This window comes from Argentina silus (genome assembly GCF_951799395.1).
Source record: "Argentina silus genome assembly, chromosome: 8".
NCBI classification, from domain to species: domain Eukaryota; kingdom Metazoa; phylum Chordata; class Actinopteri; order Argentiniformes; family Argentinidae; genus Argentina; species Argentina silus.
Genome location: NC_139662.1, coordinates 7,561,989 through 7,580,831, shown reverse-complemented (window position 1 = coordinate 7,580,831; position 18,843 = coordinate 7,561,989). Strand labels below are relative to the sequence as shown.

The window sequence follows — 18,843 nt, the reverse complement described above, 5'->3', positions numbered from 1 at the left end:
ATTTGCTAGCTGAGACGTTGGGTAGCCTAACCACTCATTACCGCCACCTGGCGTATTGTCAGATATCGCATGTCATGAGTCATAGCACACAGCTCTCCTAAGGTGTGGTATCAACAATTAGATTCATTATGCATATTTAAGCCTATCTATTTGTTCGCATAAGAGGCAAACTATACATACTATAGTTTAAAATAGAGCCATGCCTTAGGTATTCAAGCCAATCATCTAATTTGTTTGCCTCATTTTGTTGACACCACAATTACAAATCCTGCCTGGTCCAAAAGATAAAGTCAAAATTCCAAGTGAAAGCATTGCTTAAAAGGCTATAAGAGCCTCTGGGTGAGTTATAGAGACATAAGAAATACTGCTCTGACCTGATCGTGTTGGATATATTCCATGCATTCCAAAAAACAATTACTCAGCACGTGATTGGAGGAACCGGAACTTTTGCTCTGTAAATATTCCAAACACAAACAGAGCTGCTCCCAAGTTTAAATATTGGCTTAATGCATGAGTCGTTAGAGTCACATCACTCAGATCTATGTAACGAAGATTCACAAGTAAATACTATAGTTTACAAAATGATACGCATAAGCCTATGGTACTATGTGTTCAGAGAGCAAATAGCACATGATCCGTCATATGATTACATTGAACCATTGAAGACAACTGCATATGGGATGGCTCAAAGCTGTTTATGTTCTTAGCCTGTATGTTTATTAACATGTAGACTTATATAAGTGCATATTACCATTTTAACAAACTAAATTCCCATAATTCATAAGCATCCTTGTATTAATTTTGAATAAAATCTTATGATGTTTGAAATGCTTTGGTGGTATAGTGTTTTAAGATCAATATATATGGGTTGTTTGTGGTCACCCATCTGTGTCCTGTCCCAAGCATGCCTTGCATCATGTCAATCGAGTTCACAGTTCAACCACAGGGGAATCCAACTCCTACCCCCAACATATACAATGTGACATTGTATCTACCGAAATCTATGTATTTTCACACATATTGACATATTCATTAGGTAGATTTGTGATTATTTATTCTGATATGATTCCTGTTACTGTTATAAATTTTCAGTGAGATTCAATATGTATATTTAAGAGTTTTTTTTTAAATTAAATTGTTTTTTATTGGCCATTTCTCTGTATTTTCTATTCACATGAACACACATGAATGTACACGATAGTGTGTTTTCATGACAAATAATACACATTTTTATTTCAGCCTTACAGCATGGTGAATTCAGAAAGCTCATTCTTAAAAGGTTAAGTTTGCAAAGAATGATTCAGCCACAGTAGTGGGAGTGATTTGGCATGTCTCCAGTAACGCCATGGAATTCAGAAAAGTCTGTGTATTGTTCATGCCACTCACAGCTGAAAGAAAATGCCTCACAAGCCGCATTATTATTCTCTCAGAATTGTAGCACAACATTGAAAAGTTACCAAGGACAACATTCTTTTTTCAGAAGTTTTGCATGTTTTGTAATACACTCAGCCTGGATGGCAATCTTAGTCTATCGATAGTTATTTCCTGGAGTCTGTGTCAATTTGCTTTCATCAACGAAAGCCTCTCAAGCTTTATTGTCATATAATGGCCTGGTTAATTGATGTTCACCACAGTAATCTAGTAATCTTACAGTCAATTGATGATTGGATTACAAAACTCTTTGTCTGTTGATTGACAGTGATGTACTGTATTGAATTACTATGGACATGGTCATTGATATTAGAATGAATGAATGAATCAACAAAGTAAATCAAATAAATAACTCTAAATACATTATAGTGGATTTGTTTGGTGGTGTGCTGTCTTTGTTCATAATCACATCAGTTATGAAGAGACGTCAAGTTAATATAAGTCACCGTGTCTAATTCTACATTGATTTCTTTTCAGAGAACACAGTATAGTAGTATACATCTATCTGTCCTGTGTTTGGATGAGCGCCACAATAAACTAATAAGAAATCTTGTTTACCTGAACCATGTATATCCTACACACACATCCTGTTTCTTCCCAACCACACCTTAGTTAGCAAGTTCCCCACCCTCTGGAGTTTCTCAGGGCTTCTCTGACTCTCAGATATGATGTAATCTAAGTCAATGTGATAAAGGAAAGCTTCATAGAACTTCATTTTCTTAGAACTCTGAGGAGATTAGCATTAATTAAAAAGATGCTTCAACAGTTGTGAGACTGATCGTCGTTGTTGGAGTTAAGATATCCCTTTGATTAGTGACTGACAGCTCCGCCTTTTAAAAAGAAGGGCTAAGCACTTAGGTATATATACACAGTTTATCGGGTTGGAAAGCAGGTCATTCTCCGATTCGCTTCCCCAGTGACTGGAATACTACAGAAGGATACCTACAGTAGCCCACACTAACTTCTGAGCTGGAGCTGTGAGATTTATCTTCTATATTCTATTTAGGTGGCATAAGGTAGGAAATAATAAGCACCCAAACACTATTAGCTCCGCTTCAAATGTTAGTTTATTCAGGATGAATATTAGTCAATTTCTATTCTTTATAACCAAATCAAATGTGAGTGTATGCTGTTGTGTATATTTGTTTTACTTGTTTATTAAAGTTTTCCCATTAAGTGGTTTATTGCTATTCTTTATATCATCAAATTTTTATTGATCCTGCTCTGATGTATTGCAAGGCTATTGGAGCTATATGGGCTAATATAAATTTGGATGTTTTACAGTAATTGCTACAAAGTGACAGGGAACACATCTTTATTTGATGCAAGAGGGATATACAGTATCTCCTTACCACGCAAACATTTCCAATACATGCAAATCTAACACACATATGGCACTGGCTCACCTGTTTCTGCAGGTATCAACTGTGATCAAGATGGGCAATGAGCATTCTAAGAACAAAAAATCTCAAACTAAGGTACAGTAGTGTTATTCATTAATTTACATTAGCCTACTGTATGTTGTATGTGTTATGTTGATTGATGAACAACTGTAATATGTGGGAAACTGATACCAATGTTTGTCATAGGCTGAGCAAGGTCTTGAGAAGCACCAAAATGGAGGACTGAATGGTCAGACAGTCATCTCTTCCAAGGACTTGGAAAATGGTGGTAGGTATCATTATTATTAACATTATCACTTTTACTAATGTGAGGTGACAGTTGTTTGATGTCACCCATCTACTGGTAAGCTGTTGTTGCATTCATCATTGGCTAGAACCAAACGGTTGCTGCTCCTCTATAACCTCCTTGTTGTTTTAACCATTTCTCAATACAAATTACATGAAAGTATTACTTAATAATTTTTTAGTTGTTTGGATTTGTCTGGATCAGTTTATAAGTCTCATAATTCTCTGTAAATACAGCAGCATGACATAGGTGTATTGGATAGTGTACAAGCCTACAATGTAAACTATAGGCGTATCCTCAGACATGGATGGAGAACAGCTGTTTGATCTATCCTTGTGTATGTTGTCACACTGGATCAAGAGTCATGTACTAGTATTCACAGGACCAATTGAAGATAATTTTCCAAAGAGATAATATTGATTTTGGACTAGTTGAGCCTGTACTGCCACTATTTACATAACAGGTTAGGTTACCTTTGTTTTACAATATCTGTCTCCAGTAGCTTGTTAGATTACCTACATGTATAAAGAAAGATTTAACTTGCACCGTAATGGAATGATCTGAGCACTGCATTGGTTAGTCACAGAGGTCATATAATTCGGGAACTCCTTTGGCAAAGAGGAATTGCACTTGCATACCTGTACTGCTGGGAAATAACAACATGTGTTTAATGGCAGACAGCCAGTTGGTCATAACAGGAAAGCATTTTCTGTCTACAAATATTAAATCATAGCAGAGGACATTGAAATTGACACTTTTTAGACAAGTAGACAAGTTCATTTACAATTAACCTGATGATAAATGCACTATTTCCTGTCACACCAAATAATTGGCCATTCTCTCTCTTGCAGTTGTCAGTGAAGATGCAGTGCAGCAGAAAAGTGAGCCCCTAATCACCACAGACCCAGGGTTGGATGAGGTAGAGGGCAGTGGTAATAATCACGTTGACAGGCCTGAGGATCATGTCATTGAGAAGGTGGAAGAGAAACAAGAGAACCAAAATGCAGAGGAGCCTCAAACCACGCCTGATCCAACTCCCCAAAAAGAAGAACCCAAGGAAACTTCAGAGGAAAAGGTTAACTTCTTTGACAAGCTTTTCAAGAAGAAAAAGGAAACTACACCAAAAGAGGAGACGGTGGAGGAGAGTTTCACTGAAGATCAGACAGTTCCTGTGACAGAGACTGATGCCATCCAATCTGTAAGTACCTCATTCATGATCCACACATGTAGGGTTACCATTAGTTCCACTTCACATAAAATTGCTCTTATATCTGTGTAGTAATACCATAATTCGTAGTCGTTGTGACTCATAAACATAAATGTTGATTCTTATTACAAAGGAGTCATGTCTCATGAGCTGGGACCTAGCAAATCATACTGGATTGGATGCCATCATGGAAGACATCATTTCCTTGGCATCATCCACTGACTTCGAGTCAGAAATGTTGAAATCTGCAGAAGAAGTCGAAACATCTACACAGACTGAACCAGCACATGAAGAGGCAGTGTGTGCAGTGGGGTCTGAATCAACTGCTCCAGAGTCAACTGAGACAGCCACAGAAGAACCTGCTGAGACAAAGATTGAAGTGACTGAAGATGTGACACAATCCGAAGAGCAGGATGTTGCAGTGGCTGAAGAAACAACCCCACCAGAGGCACAAGAAGAAACTCCAAAAGAAGAGGACAATATTTCTGAAGATGCTGTGCCTTCTGGAGAGCCTAATATGTGTGTTGGGGATGACTCCATCAGAACAGAGGGAGGATTGGAACCAGAGGCAGTGGAGCTGAAAGTAACACACTCTGAGGTCCCTGTAGATGTCCCAGAAAAATCCATTGAAGTTGAGGTGATAGAAGTTGTCACTGAAGCTGAAGAATTGGAGGAACCTGAAAACACTGACCTAGCTGAAGTGAAAGACCACGTAGATGTTTCTGAAGATGTAGTGGCTATTGTGGAGTCAGAAGCCTCTGAGGAACCTGGTGTTGAAGAGGTGGTGGAGTGTGTTGGAGGAGATGAAGAAACCCCTGCCATTGATGATGAAGTCACAGTGGAAGAAAGCCCAGCTGAGGATGTACAGGATAATAGTGAAGTCTCACCTGTGAAGTTGGAGGTAATGGAGGCTGAGGTTCTTGTTGATGTCCCAGAAGAATCACGACAAACTGAAGTTGAGGCGATTGCAGAGGTCACAATCACAGAGGAATCAGACGTCACCCTGATTGAAAACACAACAGTAACAGAGGGAGAGGAGGAGAAGACTTCTGTAGAGGCAACAGATGCAGTGGCTGATGTGGAGTCAGACACCACAGCTGAGGAACCTGAATCTGGCCCCATGGATGCTGAAGAGTTTGTGGAGGAGAGTGTCAGCCCTCTCAAAGAAGAAACTATCCCTGAGAAGATGTTGGAGTGTGCTGAAGGTCATGAAGAAACCCCTGCCATTGATGATGAAGTCACAGTTGAAGAAAGCCCAGCTGAGAATGTACAGGATAACAGTGAAGTTTTACCTGTGAAGTTGGAGGGAACAGAAACTGAGGTCCCTGTGGAGTCAGAAACCAATGAGGAACCTGGTGTTGAAGAGGTGGTGGAGTGTGTTGGAGGAGATGAAGAAACCCCTGTCATTGATGATGAAGTCACAGTGGAAGAAAGCCCAGCTGAGGATGTACAGGATAACAGTGAAGTCTCACCTGTGGAGTTGGAAGTAACAGAGGCTGAGGTCCCTGTTGATGTCACAGAAAAATCAGGGCAGACTGAACTTGAGGTGATTGCAGAGGTCATAATCCCAGAGGAATCAGACGTCACCCTGATTGAAAACACAATAGTAACAGAGGGAGAACAGGAGGAAACCTCTATAGAGGCAACAGATGCAGTGGCTGATGTGGAGTCAGAAACCACAGCTGAGGAACCTGAATCTAGCCCCATGGATGCTGAAGGGGTTGTGCAGGAGTGTGTCAGACCTCTTGAAGAAGAAACTATCCCTGAGAAGATGGTGGAGTGTGTTGGAGGTCATGAAGAAACCCCTTTCATTGCTGATGAAGTCACAGTTGAAGAAAGCCCAGCTGAGGATGTTCAGGATAACAGTGAAGTCTCACCTGTGAAGTTGGAGGTAACGGAGGCTAAGGTCCCTGTGGAGTCAGAAGCCTCTGAGGAACCTGGTGTTGAAGAGGTGGTGGAGTGTGTTGGAGGAGATGAAGAAACCCCTGCCATTGATGATGAAGTCACAGTTGAAGAAAGCCCAGCTGAGGATGTACAGGATAATAGCGAAGTCTCACCTGTGAAGTTGGAGGTAATGGAGGCTGAGGTTCCTGTTGATGTCCCAGAAGAATCACGGCAAACTGAAGTTGAGGTGATTGCAGAGGTCACAATCACAGAGGAATCAGACGTTACCCTGATTGAAAACACAACAGTAACAGAGGGAGAGGAGGAGGAAACTTCTGTAGAGGCAACAGATGCAGTGGCTGATGTGGAGTCAGAAACCACAGCTGAAGAACCTGAATCTGGCCCCATGGATGCTGAAGAGTTTGTGGAGGAGAGTGTCAGCCCTCTCAAAGAAGAAACTATCCCTGAGAAGATGGTGGAGTATGCTGAAGGTCATGAAGAAACCCCTGCCATTGATGATGAAGTCACAGTTGAAGAAAGCCCAGCTGAGAATGTACAGGATAACAGTGAAGTTTTACCTGTGGAGTTGGAGGTAACAGAAACTGATGTCCCTGTGGAGTCAGAAACCAATGAGGAACCTGGTGTTGAAGAGGTGGTGGAGTGTGTTGGAGGAGATGAAGAAACCCCTGTCATTGCTGATGAAGTCACAGTGGAAGAAAGCCCAGCTGAGGATGTACAGGATAACAGTGAAGTCTCACCTGTGAAGTTGGAGTTAACAGAGGCTAAGGTCCCTGTGGAGTCAGAAGCCTCTGAGGAACCTGGTGTTGAAGAGGTGGTGGAGTGTGTTGGAGGAGATGAAGAAACCCCTGCCATTGATGATGAAGTCACAGTTGAAGAAAGCCCAGCTGAGGATGTACAGGATAATAGTGAAGTCTCACCTGTGAAGTTGGAGGTAATGGAGGCTGAGGTTCTTGTTGATCCCCCAGAAGAATCACGGCAAACTGAAGTTGAGGCGATTGCAGAGGTCACACTCACAGAGGAATCAGACGTCACCCTGATTGAAAACACAACAGCAACAGAGGGAGAGGAGGAGGAAACTTCTGTAGAGGCAACAGATGCAGTGGCTGATGTGGAGTCAGAAACCACAGCTGAGGAACCTGAATCTAGCCCCATGGATGCTGAAGAGTTTGTGGAGGAGAGTGTCAGCCCTCTCAAAGAAGAAACTATCCCTGAGAAGATGGTGGAGTGTGCTGAAGGTCATGAAGAAACCCCTGCTATTGATGATGAAGTCACAGTTGAAGAAAGCCCAGCTGAGAATGTACAGGATAACAGTGAAGTTTTACCTGTGGAGTTGGAGGTAACAGAAACTGATGTCCCTGTGGAGTCAGAAACCAATGAGGAACCTGGTGTTGAAGAGGTGGTGGAGTGTGTTGGAGGAGATGAAGAAACCCCTGTCATTGCTGATGAAGTCACAGTGGAAGAAAGCCCAGCTGAGGATGTACAGGATAACAGTGAAGTCTCACCTGTGAAGTTGGAGGTAATGGAGGCTAAGGTCCCTGTGGAGTCAGAAGCCTCTGAGGAACCTGGTGTTGAAGAGGTGGTGGAGTGTGTTGGAGGAGATGAAGAAACCCCTGCCATTGATGATGAAGTCACAGTGGAAGAAAGCCCAGCTGAGGATGTTCAGTATAACAGTGAAGTCTCACCTGTGAAGTTGGAGGTAATGGAGGCTAAGGTCCCTGTGGAGTCAGAAGCCTCTGAAGAACCTGGTCTTGAAGAGGTGGTGGAGTGTGTTGGAGGAGATGAAGAAACCCCTGCCATTGATGATGAAGTCACAGTTGAAGAAAGCCCAGCTGAGGATGTACAGGATAACAGTGAAGTCTCACCTGTGAAGTTGGAGGTAACGGAGGCTGAGGTCCCTGTTGATGTCCCAGAAGAATCACGGCAAACTGAAGTTGAGGCGATTGCAGAGGTCACAATCACAGAGGAATCAGACGTCACCCTGATTGAAAACACAACAGTAACAGAGGGAGAGGAGGAGGAATCTTCTGTAGAGGCAACAGATGCAGTGGCTGATGTGGAGTCAGAAACCACAGCTGAGGAACCTGAATCTAAGCCCATGAATGCTGAAGAGGTTTTGGAGGAGTGTGTCAGACCTCTTGAAGAAGAAACTATCCCTGAGGAGGTAGTGGAGCGTGTTGAAGGTCATGAAGAAACCCCTTTCATTGCTGATGAAGTCACAGTGGAAGAAAGCCCAGCTGAGGATGTACAGAATAAATGTGAAGTTTTACCTGTGGAGTTGGAGGTAATGGAGGCTGAGGTCCCTGTGGAGTCAGAAACCAATGAAGAACCTGGTGTTGAAGAGGTGGTGGAGTGTATTGGAGGTGATGAAGAAACCCCTTTTATTGCTGATGAAGTCACAGTGGAAGAAAGCCCATCTGAGGATGTACAGGATAACAGTGAAGTTTTACCTGTGGAGTTGGAGGTAATGGAGGCTGAGGTCCCTGTAGATGTCCCAGAAGTATCAGGACAGACTGAAGTTAAAGTGATTGCGGAGGTCACAATCATAGAGGACTGTGTCAACCCTCCTGAAGAGAAGATGACCACTGAGGTGGTGTCGAAGGAAGAGTGTGTTGAAGGTGATTCTAGTATTGAGGTGGCAAGTGTTGAGCCAGAATCTAATGAAGAAATCCCTGTCAGGATGGAAACAGAGCCCACTGTTGATCAAATGGTGGAGGAGACAGTAGAGGAGAGCCCTATTGCTGTGGAGGAGGTGGACATCACTTCAACTGAAACTACTCCTACACCTGAAAACACAACAGAGGAGACCACTGAGATGATTGAAAATGGAGAACCTGTAAATGTGGATAAAAAAGAACCTACATCCATTATCCCAGAGGTAGAAGTGGACACTGAGTCATTTGAGGCAGGCAACACAGAACAATCTGAATCTCAAGTCAGTGCTCAGGTGACGTCGGAGGATAATGTTGAATCATCAAAGGAGGACATTGTTGTAGGTGAGGCAGAGAAGAATGATGGAGAACAGAGCAACTCACTTCCAGGAGATGCATCATCATCTTTATATTCATCTCTATCTTTCTCAAGTGCAATCAGCTTGTCAACAAATTAATGAAGAATCTGCATATAGAGCTGTCAGTGTTGGGGTGTCCACTATTTTCATCACATTGGTTGTAGGCCTTAAGGAGAGAGATGAGTGACCATTTGAGGATTAGACACTGTTGGATGATGTGATTCAAAGTACATGGTAAATGGTTACATTTGAGAAGTTATATTCTTGTAATTTAAAGTTACATTTTGGTATGTTTATCATTGTAATTGAATATAGTAGACTGTGGCTGCTATAGACTGTCTATCTTTAACGCAATTCTGTGTGCTACAAATAAAGTGTTGAAAGTATAAAAAGTAAGCCTTTATAAACCTGTAAGCCTTTATAAACTCATTTATTAGAAAGTTGCCGAAAACATGTGATCACAACAACACAAGAAAAAACAAACTCAAAGTAAATAGTTTTTGTTCAATCAATTGTAACATGTTTAAGGGATTTTGCCATATTTCTACCACTAAACCAACCCTAAACGTTATGGGGCAACTGATGGCAGGTATAAACTATGTAGTTACATAGTAGTTATTTGTTTGCTTATTTTCTTTTTCATTATTTATTATTATTTTATTTAATTTCTGTATCACAGTGATGATGATGAATAATGATGAAAATAACAACAATGTTGACAAATTAATGTTTTATACCTGCAACCTTTAAAAGCTAATAACAAATAAATAAATAAAACAAATTAAATGGGGCAACTGATAACAACTGGAGTTTTCCCTAAAAATCAACACACAACAACCTCCAGCTCCGGCCTCCCTTAATATCTAATAAGCAAAGTAGGACATCTGTATGTCTAAGCTAGAACTCCTTGTCTGTGCAGTTATAAGAATTTATGATTTAACGTGTAAATACATCGGATAGAGTGAACTCTTGTTCCGGTTGAACAGATCTTGTTCAGTGACTGGAACCAAGCCTTAATGATGAATGAGCATTGTCTCATTGTGCTAGCTAAATTCTAGCCATATTACTTCTAAGGAATATCCAATTATACAGCCAACTAAGAATGGTGGTGATTTTCATTAGAATATCAACATACCACAAAACATAAAATAATCAAGTTTCCTGACATTTCTCAGAGGCTAGAGCCAGAAAAGTCCAACATTGCTGAATATCAATGAGTGTGGGGGGGTGACACAGACATTAATAAAAGGGTGATTGTTGATGGAGCCATGAGTAGGCAGAGGCATGGTTGGAATTGTGCTGCCATCTCAATGCTGCGATTAAGAGACTCAGTGCTGCATATCAGCTCCACAGCTCCAATACATTTCCAAGGGCTAATTCTTTGAGGTTGTCTTTAGGAGCCTCCAACTGACGTAAAGGGGGATACAGAGTCATCCAAGGAGCCAGATAGCGTGTCTCTCATCAACCCTAGTCCTGAGGAAGTCGAAACATCTGAAATTGGTGAGGATATCAATCACCTTGTGGAAAAACAAGAGGAGAATAGTCAGACAGAAGAGAATCCAGTTATGAACTTCTTCAAAACATTAGTGAGTATATTTCACAATTATATTGTTCTACAGTGTTCAGATGCTTTCAACTATTTCCTAGTATTAGAATAACATTTCACACTGCTATCATTTCAAAGGGTTTTGTGAACGAATTTCAGTGATGGAATTTCAGAATGTAAGATCATAATTTGTCAACATATTTCATAACTTAAGTTTCATTGTGATATGAAGACACAAACTATTGATGGGCCACTGTTGGATATGATTCTGCTGTCAAAATCCTACATATCCTCTGAAATCATGAATGAAGGTGTCTAGATTCTTGACAAATACACCTACTGTACTGTAATACATGACATATTAGAGAGACATTATCTGCTTGATTTGTCATAGAGATTGATAAGGGGCCATAGATATTAAATGATGGAACAGTGGTTAATCAGTGATGTCATTGTCTTTAGACTGTAGGCTATAGTGCTGTCCAGTGATTGCACTCATTGTATGTGAAAGTATGTGTAGAGGCAGTTTCAGGGCAACAAGGGCATCCCTAAGAAATCTGTGCGATGGTGACCGTGACTGAAGGAAGGGGACGACACAAGCAGCCATTGTGTTTTCCTCTTCATCATGCCTTTCTTTTTGGAATCATGCCTCTTTAAAGAGTTAACATAGCCCCAGCCCCATGCTAATCAAGCCTTTGAACATGCGGGAATGTGGTGGCCTATTGTTCAGCCCTTAGTGTGAGCTCACAAGGGAGGCCTGTGCGATTGGAAGTTGAGATGTGTGAAGATAGAGCGAGGGCAGGCCTACGCCATCTCCGGAGCACAATGGCCATCACACTGGAGAGCGCATGTACTGTATGTGCTCTGCCAGAGACCTCTGTGTGTACTTTGTCTAGCTCAGTTAACCTATCATAGATGGCAATGTCTACAGTATGTAACTGAAAGACATCTGTCTTGTCGAAATAATACATTCATTCTTCCTGTTACATTTAGGCCACTGTCTGATCAAAATATTCGTTGCTTGCTTTTTACGTTGTTGTTTGCTACACTTAACAACGCAATGAAGACACACTTTAACTTTAATTTAATTGATTGCTAGATATCAGCTTCACCCAAGATTGTAACTCTTGTATATTCATATATTATATGTTACACAGGTGACTCCTAAAACACCCAAAAAGGAAACAGCTATTCCAGATGTTACAAAAGACCAGGTAAGCACATGTTCATGAAACTTTTATGAATTATACATATTCGAAAGCACAACATCGAATACATAATACAATTCATGTGCTTTTTGAAAAGTCATGAAAAATTAGACTCTCCCTGCAACATAGTGGCTGCAGCCTCAAAACTGGATCTAATCAATAACCTCATTAATTTACGATAGTTTTGGCCCCTTGCAGCCCCTTACTTAACCTTCTGAACCAGAACCAGTACTAGTGTGCCATAACTGGCCTCCATTTTCTGCTCAAGGCCCCAGCTAAGACAACCTTTGCAGGCCAGGGGGCCTCTTCCTCAGCTGCAGATCCCAAAAATCTGGAGCCTGTTGTTCAAAAAATGCCATTGCAGGTCCACTAAGCAGGCTATTTAGACAGAAGGTACATGATATCGTAGCAGTGGGGTCATTTACACAAAAATGGGGCTGGTGGGGCCAACTCAGTCAGAAACCTTTAGATGCACACGGCCAAACAAAACACATCAATTGTCATACAATGCAGTTTATGCCGTTCAACGCACTACTGTATATTCCCATGCCCGCGATAATGCACAAAATACAACCTTTCATAACACAACTACGAGACACTCTTAGCAGTACTAGCATAGTAATTACGATTACACTATTATTGTTTGAAAACTAGAACACTCACGATAACAGTTTCTTGTTACTAAACAGTCCCAGAAGGAGCCCCAACCAACAGCAACAACAGCAACAGCAACTGCTGTGAGTACATATTTAATAAAGTACTGTTTAAACACCTCCAGGGCTTGGTTCTTGCCCCAAATGAATGATGCTTGTGATGATGCTTGCAAACATAATACTTTATAGAAAAAGTCAACAGTAAAGCTGCATGGCGTTGGTGACAAATCTGGGTGGTAATGGGAAGTTAACTCAACAATGTGTGGCTTAACTCAATAGGCTATACAAGCAGTAGATTCTCCAGCAGTACCCAAAGGAATGTCTTTTCCACCACCCCCACCGCCTGAGCCACCAAAAATGGAAAGCAAAGGGGGGGCAGCAGCTCCAGCTTTGAAGAGCACACCAAAAGAGGAGCCAAAGGAAGCTGCCAAGGAGCCAGAGGCCCCCAAGGAGAAATCTGCAAAGGGCAGCCCATTCAGTAAACTGTTCAGTCCAAAGGTAAGCCAACACCTATACTAAAAGGTGACAAGAGGCAGTTGTTTTGCAAATCCAGTTGATGATATATTGTAATATGTAAATATGTAATATGTATATGTATATATGTGAATCATTTTTCTTATTTTGGCTTTACACTCCAAACGTTTTTGATTTTAAATCAAACAATCACTATGAGGTTAAAGTAGAGATTCTCAGCTTTTTTTTAATGTACATATTGGTTTCACCAACACTTTTTATGCATAGTCCCCCTATTTTAGGGTACCCAAAAGTAATGGGACAATTGGCTTGAAAGGTGTATGTGTCACCAGCCAAACTACAGACGCTTCACTGCAAGGTGCAAACCACTAGTTATCCTCAAAAAGGATGATCAGGTTACAGTTAGGGTTAGGACATAAAAAGGACATAAAAAGCCTGCAGAGGTCTGCAAAAATGTATTGTGGACAGATAAGATGAATATTATCATGGACCAGGGTGATTGCAAGAGGAAAGTTTGGAGAAAAAAGGATCTACAGCATTACAGCATACCACCTCATCTGTGAAGAATGGTGCAGGGGGTGTTAGGTTTAGGAATATATAGCTGCCACTAGAACTTGCTGACTTGCCTTAACTGATGATTGTAACTGCTGACGGCAGCATCAGAATGTATTCTGAAGTGTACAGAAACATCTTGTCTGCTCGAGTGCAAGCAAATGCCTCCAATTGGATGGCGCTCCATACAGTTAAACAATGACCCAAAACATACTGCCATAGCAACTAGGGAGTTTTTCAGGGCCAAACAGTGGAAAGGTCTTGACTGGACAAATAAATCTTCAGATTTAAATCCAATTGCACTTCATTTCCTGATGATAAGGGTTAGATTTTAGGCAAAAATACCTAAAAACAACTGAAGATGGCTGCACTACAGGCCTGGCAGAGCATCACCAGAGATGATACCTGGTGTCTGTGTGGTCAATGGGTTGCAGACTTCAGGCAGTTATTGCATGCAAAGGATTGTCCACCAAATGCTAAACATGAGTGCTTAATTTGGACATTTGATAAATCTGTCCCATTACTTTTGGGTACCCTGAAATAGGGGGACTATGCATAAAAAGTGGAGTAATTTCTGAATAGTGAAACCAATATGTACAGAAAATGTACATTTAAGCTGAGAATCTCTACTTTAACCTCATAGTAATTGTTTGATTTCAAATCCAAATGTTGGGAGTGTAGAGCATGTTTCACTGTCCCATTACTTACGCAGGGCACTGTATATAATTATAATAATAATAATAATAATGAGGATATACAGCAGACCTGGGTTCAAACTTGTTGAAATCATTATACAGTAGCTGTGCTTGATTGAGCACAATGATAGCAATATAATAGCCCAAAAAGTCCACACTCCACCTGTCTGGCACTCCAGGTCAAGCAAACATTCAAATCAAATACTATTTTGACCCAGGTCTGGTGTGCAGTATGTACACAGTATGTGATGTGTATAATGTGTCAGATTATAACAGACTGATGTGAATTTGAGGTACTGCTAGGCTTCAAGGCCTCTAAAGCCAAGGTTGTCTCAACAACAAGTGGAGCCAGTGCCCCTGTCAAGCCTGCTGCAGTGGTAAATGAAAATACATGTCAGCCATTTTGATATTAACAGAGCATAGCTCACTGTGAGATCAATCATTTCACTTAACTTTATTAATACCAACCATTGCACAGACTGCTGCCCTTTTGCTTGTGCAGAACCTCAGTAGAGAGACCTAACGAGAAGAGAACATAGTTGACCCTCACATCTCTTCAACCTTAAATTGCTTTTGAGGTTGTCCTGAGATTACACTTAGTATTTTTATTGACGTAGTGTGTGATTCCATGCTGTTTTATAACTGGTATTATACCAGATTGTGACATCATCTCATACAAGAAAACACCAACGTCTGTATAGTACCTCTTACAAGCTAATCCTCAAAGGGACTATGTTACTGTACAGTATGGCTGGTTGAGAATAGGCTCAGGTCTGCATTGGTTTTAACAAGGTGTAAATAAATATGTATGTGCCACTCCTTCCCTCTACCACCAATACACAACACATTCACTTTCTCAAACATGAACAGCATAATAGCATTTTCACACAACTTTCCATAAACCCAATGAACTCTAATTCAGTCATTTGAATCACATCCGTTTCCTCACCAAACAGGGAAACTGCCATTATAACCACAGACCAACCATTCAATTAATTTCAGCATTTCATACATGTTGAATTTGTGCAGGGAACTGTGATTCTGCACGCCTTGCCATGCAGCCCATATCTGTTAAACATAATTCTGCTCTCCAACAGATAGTGGAGGCGGCACCACAACCAGTAGAAGTTCAGGTAAATTAGTGAAGAACTCTCTTGGCGTGTGCCATTTTCACCACACCTCTCTTGGTCTCAGGGTCTCATTAATCAGCACCGGTCACTTTCACCGTTTCAGTTTTGGTTCCAAAGCGCAGATTTTCCTCCATTTCCATTTCTCCTCATTTCTATCTTTTCTGCTGTGGGATCTTTCCTGTTGCTTGCAGGTGGCAGACATTTGTTTCTAATGGCCCCTTTAGCTCCTTTATTGCTGGGTATTTGTTCATAATTACATTTTTTATCCCCCGGCTGTTTTGATGAAGAAGGTGGATCCCTCAAAGGCCAGCACTCTGGAGGCTGCTGCAAAACCAGAACCCCCACCTGTACAGGAGGAGCAAAAAGTACCAACGAAATCCTCTCCTTTCCGCTCCTTTTTCAAACCTAAGGTAAGGCAGACATTTTACTTACGCCAAAATGAAATGACCGGAAAATAAGTGAATGTGTCAGACAATAACTGAATGATGTGAATTTGAGGTACTGCTAAACCAAATGGCTTCAAAAGTCCAGGCGGCCTCAACAAGTGGAGCCCGACTCCTCATGAGAGCATCTGGAGCGGTAAATGACAATATATGTCAGATTAACATCACTGATCTCACTGAGTTCAGCTTATGCTGTTACTACCCCTTTGAAAAGCAGTATCCTGCATTACAGTTGACACTATATCATAACAGTATCTGTTAGGACATTGCATATATGCTCTGTCTAAAACAGCTGTCTTGACTCAAGTGATAGTTTTCCATCTATCTTTTGTTATCATTTGATAATGGCTACCAGCCACGGCAATGTTCCCCTTTATCCTGTCATCCCTTCACAAACAACCACTAAGACCATAATTAATGTGTGCTCCTGTTTTTATGTGAGGGCTTTTTAAACCGCTGTGAGTGCTAGGCTGCCATATCATAATATAACTTGTTGGCTTGAATATCCGCATTAAAATCATGACAATTATGCTCTCAAATTGATCTTCTGAATATTTGTCATAATCCAATCAGAATGCTGAGCCCAAGAAAGAAGCCACTGCCCCACCAGCAGATGCAGCAGCTGCCCAGAGTGTGAAAGTCAAGGAGGAGCCTAAGGGTGGGGTGGCAAAGTCACCAGAGGCCCCTGTGGACAACAAGTCTGTGTCAGAGACATCCCAGGGCGGGGAGGACTCTGCCAATATTCCTAAGAGACTGGAGAAGAGAAACTCCATCCACTTGTTCTTCAGAAACCTGGTAGGCCAAACATACATCTCATGCACTTTGGATTGTCTCAACATCAAAGGTTTACTATATGTCCAGTGGTCTAAAACTTTGTTAATCTCACTTGGAAAGGCACCAAATTTGCTGCCTAGTGTTACTGTTCAATTAGCTGTATATATTCATTTATCCACTAGATGGCCTCAGTAACTAAATATCCGAGTGAGTTACTTCACAGCAGCTAAAGGACATACCTTCAGAGAAATGACATTTTCATTCAATTGCAGGCTCAGAAACGCCATTCCGATGCAGGAGTCCAAACAGAACCTGTGACCGCTGCGTCTGCACCTGAGAAGGCTAAATAGAAAATAAGAAATACCCCTGAAACTTCAAGTCCCCTGTCTTTGCCCCCAAAAAGAAAATGAACTTTTGAATTGTTTGAGTCATATCAATCTGGTCATGCTCTGGAAAGAAAGGTGATTGAATTCTTATAGGGATAAGAGCAAGTGTTTGTTTGTTGAGGAGAAGAGGTTCAATGATGATATGGTTTGGTGTAGTGAAGGATTTTCAGAGTTGTACTTTGTCTTGAAGATGAAAAAAATATATTTTTTGGCTATTCAAGGCTTGATAGGCAAAGAAAAGAGTGGTTTTGTGATAAGACATACAGAGAGAAAGATCTGTTTTCTATAGACTGTGTTGTTAAACGTGACCTCTGTCTCTGCCAATGCTACAGTATTTATCTTTGCTTACACTGATTAATATGTCTAATAATCTAATGAGATATTTTAAGTTTTGCTTTATTTTTTCATGTTGTATAAAATAACACTACCAGCCAGAAAGAATCACTTAAACACGTTGGCATGCATTCAGCTTTCTTTGATTTTGGCACAAAAAAAACAGAACTGTGGCTGTAGTTCCTGCTATAGTATGGGATTATTGAACAAATACAAATCATCTTGAGATAGAGATGACATTGAAATCTACTCAACATAAAAATGGAGGTGTTAACAGTTAATAGTATATAATAGACATCCCTGATAGGATAACTTTATTGAAGCACATCATGTTAACATTAGATTGCACTTTACAATGTACTTTTAAACATTGCAGGTACGGTACCATACACTGATGCAGGTACATATCACATATCAAGTCCTTGATTGCAGTTCATTACCATAATCCTACACAGATGAAAGTTACAATCTTTATATTTTGGGGGGTAACTACTCAGAATATTACATGCCCCTAACACCTGTTAGAGCTACTAATGAACTTCAAAATGTTCTAACTTCTAAAAAAAATATTGCCACCTCTATTCTGATTGCTCATATATCCAGTATAGTTTCATGCTAGTAATTACATCTGATTCACTTTTCCTGAGAATGGTATGTATTTATTTGATTGCATTGCTAAATGTGTGTGCCTGTTTGAGAAAGTTGTTGAAATGTTGGGGATCATGCCTGTTTGTTTCTGCCTCTCAGTTAAATGAATTGCTAATGGACTGAATCTGCCATTTGATTATTTTCCATTGTGAGAAATAATTTGAACATTATCCTAATGGTTATCATTGTAATTACTATCTTTAAAACATGCAGGGGAGTACTGAATGACCCTCAACAAATCTGTGACATATTAACATGAAATTTAGTTTTTGGAAGCTATATTTTTCTGTAACATGAACTGTTATAAGAGAATAAATGTGTATACTATTTCTTTCCTTGTTTCCTTTTTTCCAAATGTAGGATTCAATCAAATAGCCCCTTTACTTCTCTTTCATTTAAACAACAAGCAGGATTGTCAAGTGTTGCAATAATAACTGCAAAAAATAAGACATGACCTAACAAGTTTGTCAACCCTGTAAAACTATGCCATAAGTCCACACCTCACTGAACACATCCAAAACTCAGTAAACTCAAAAACACTGAATGGAAGTTCAGATGTATGCATTTCAGATGTATTTATGAGAATACATGAGAAGACATTGCCTCAAAGTATACCATGTACCATGCAAATTAACATTTTGTATACCCAATGTAAACCCCAAACTAGTTCAGCAACTTGTTGCTGAGGTGAAAGAATCATGTGTATGATCCCTATTCTGATTCACCATAAAAATGCCACACATTTCAACAAAGGGTGTGGGA

General features: G+C 40.6%; 1 protein-coding gene across 4 annotated transcripts; it reads left to right on the top strand.

The window, feature by feature from the left end:
• Positions 1–2,140: 2,140 nt before the first annotated feature.
• On the top strand, positions 2,141–18,412 carry bcas1 (brain enriched myelin associated protein 1). Of its 4 annotated transcripts, XM_083675620.1 has the most exons (13): positions 2,141–2,447; positions 2,850–2,909; positions 3,021–3,102; positions 3,972–4,318; positions 10,637–10,825; positions 11,943–11,999; positions 12,683–12,730; positions 12,926–13,144; positions 15,465–15,500; positions 15,785–15,907; positions 15,996–16,076; positions 16,514–16,735; positions 16,987–18,412. In XM_083675620.1, exons 2-13 carry the CDS (start codon positions 2,868–2,870, stop codon positions 17,062–17,064), a joined length of 1,524 nt encoding a protein of 507 aa, XP_083531746.1. In that variant the 5' UTR covers positions 2,141–2,447; positions 2,850–2,867; the 3' UTR covers positions 17,065–18,412. The 4 variants fall into 4 exon arrangements, with proteins under 4 accessions (XP_083531746.1, XP_083531747.1, XP_083531749.1 ...); XM_083675621.1 differs by lacking the exon at positions 15,465–15,500; XM_083675623.1 differs by lacking the exon at positions 15,996–16,076 and having other exon boundaries at positions 15,788–15,907.
• Positions 18,413–18,843: the final 431 nt, after the last annotated feature.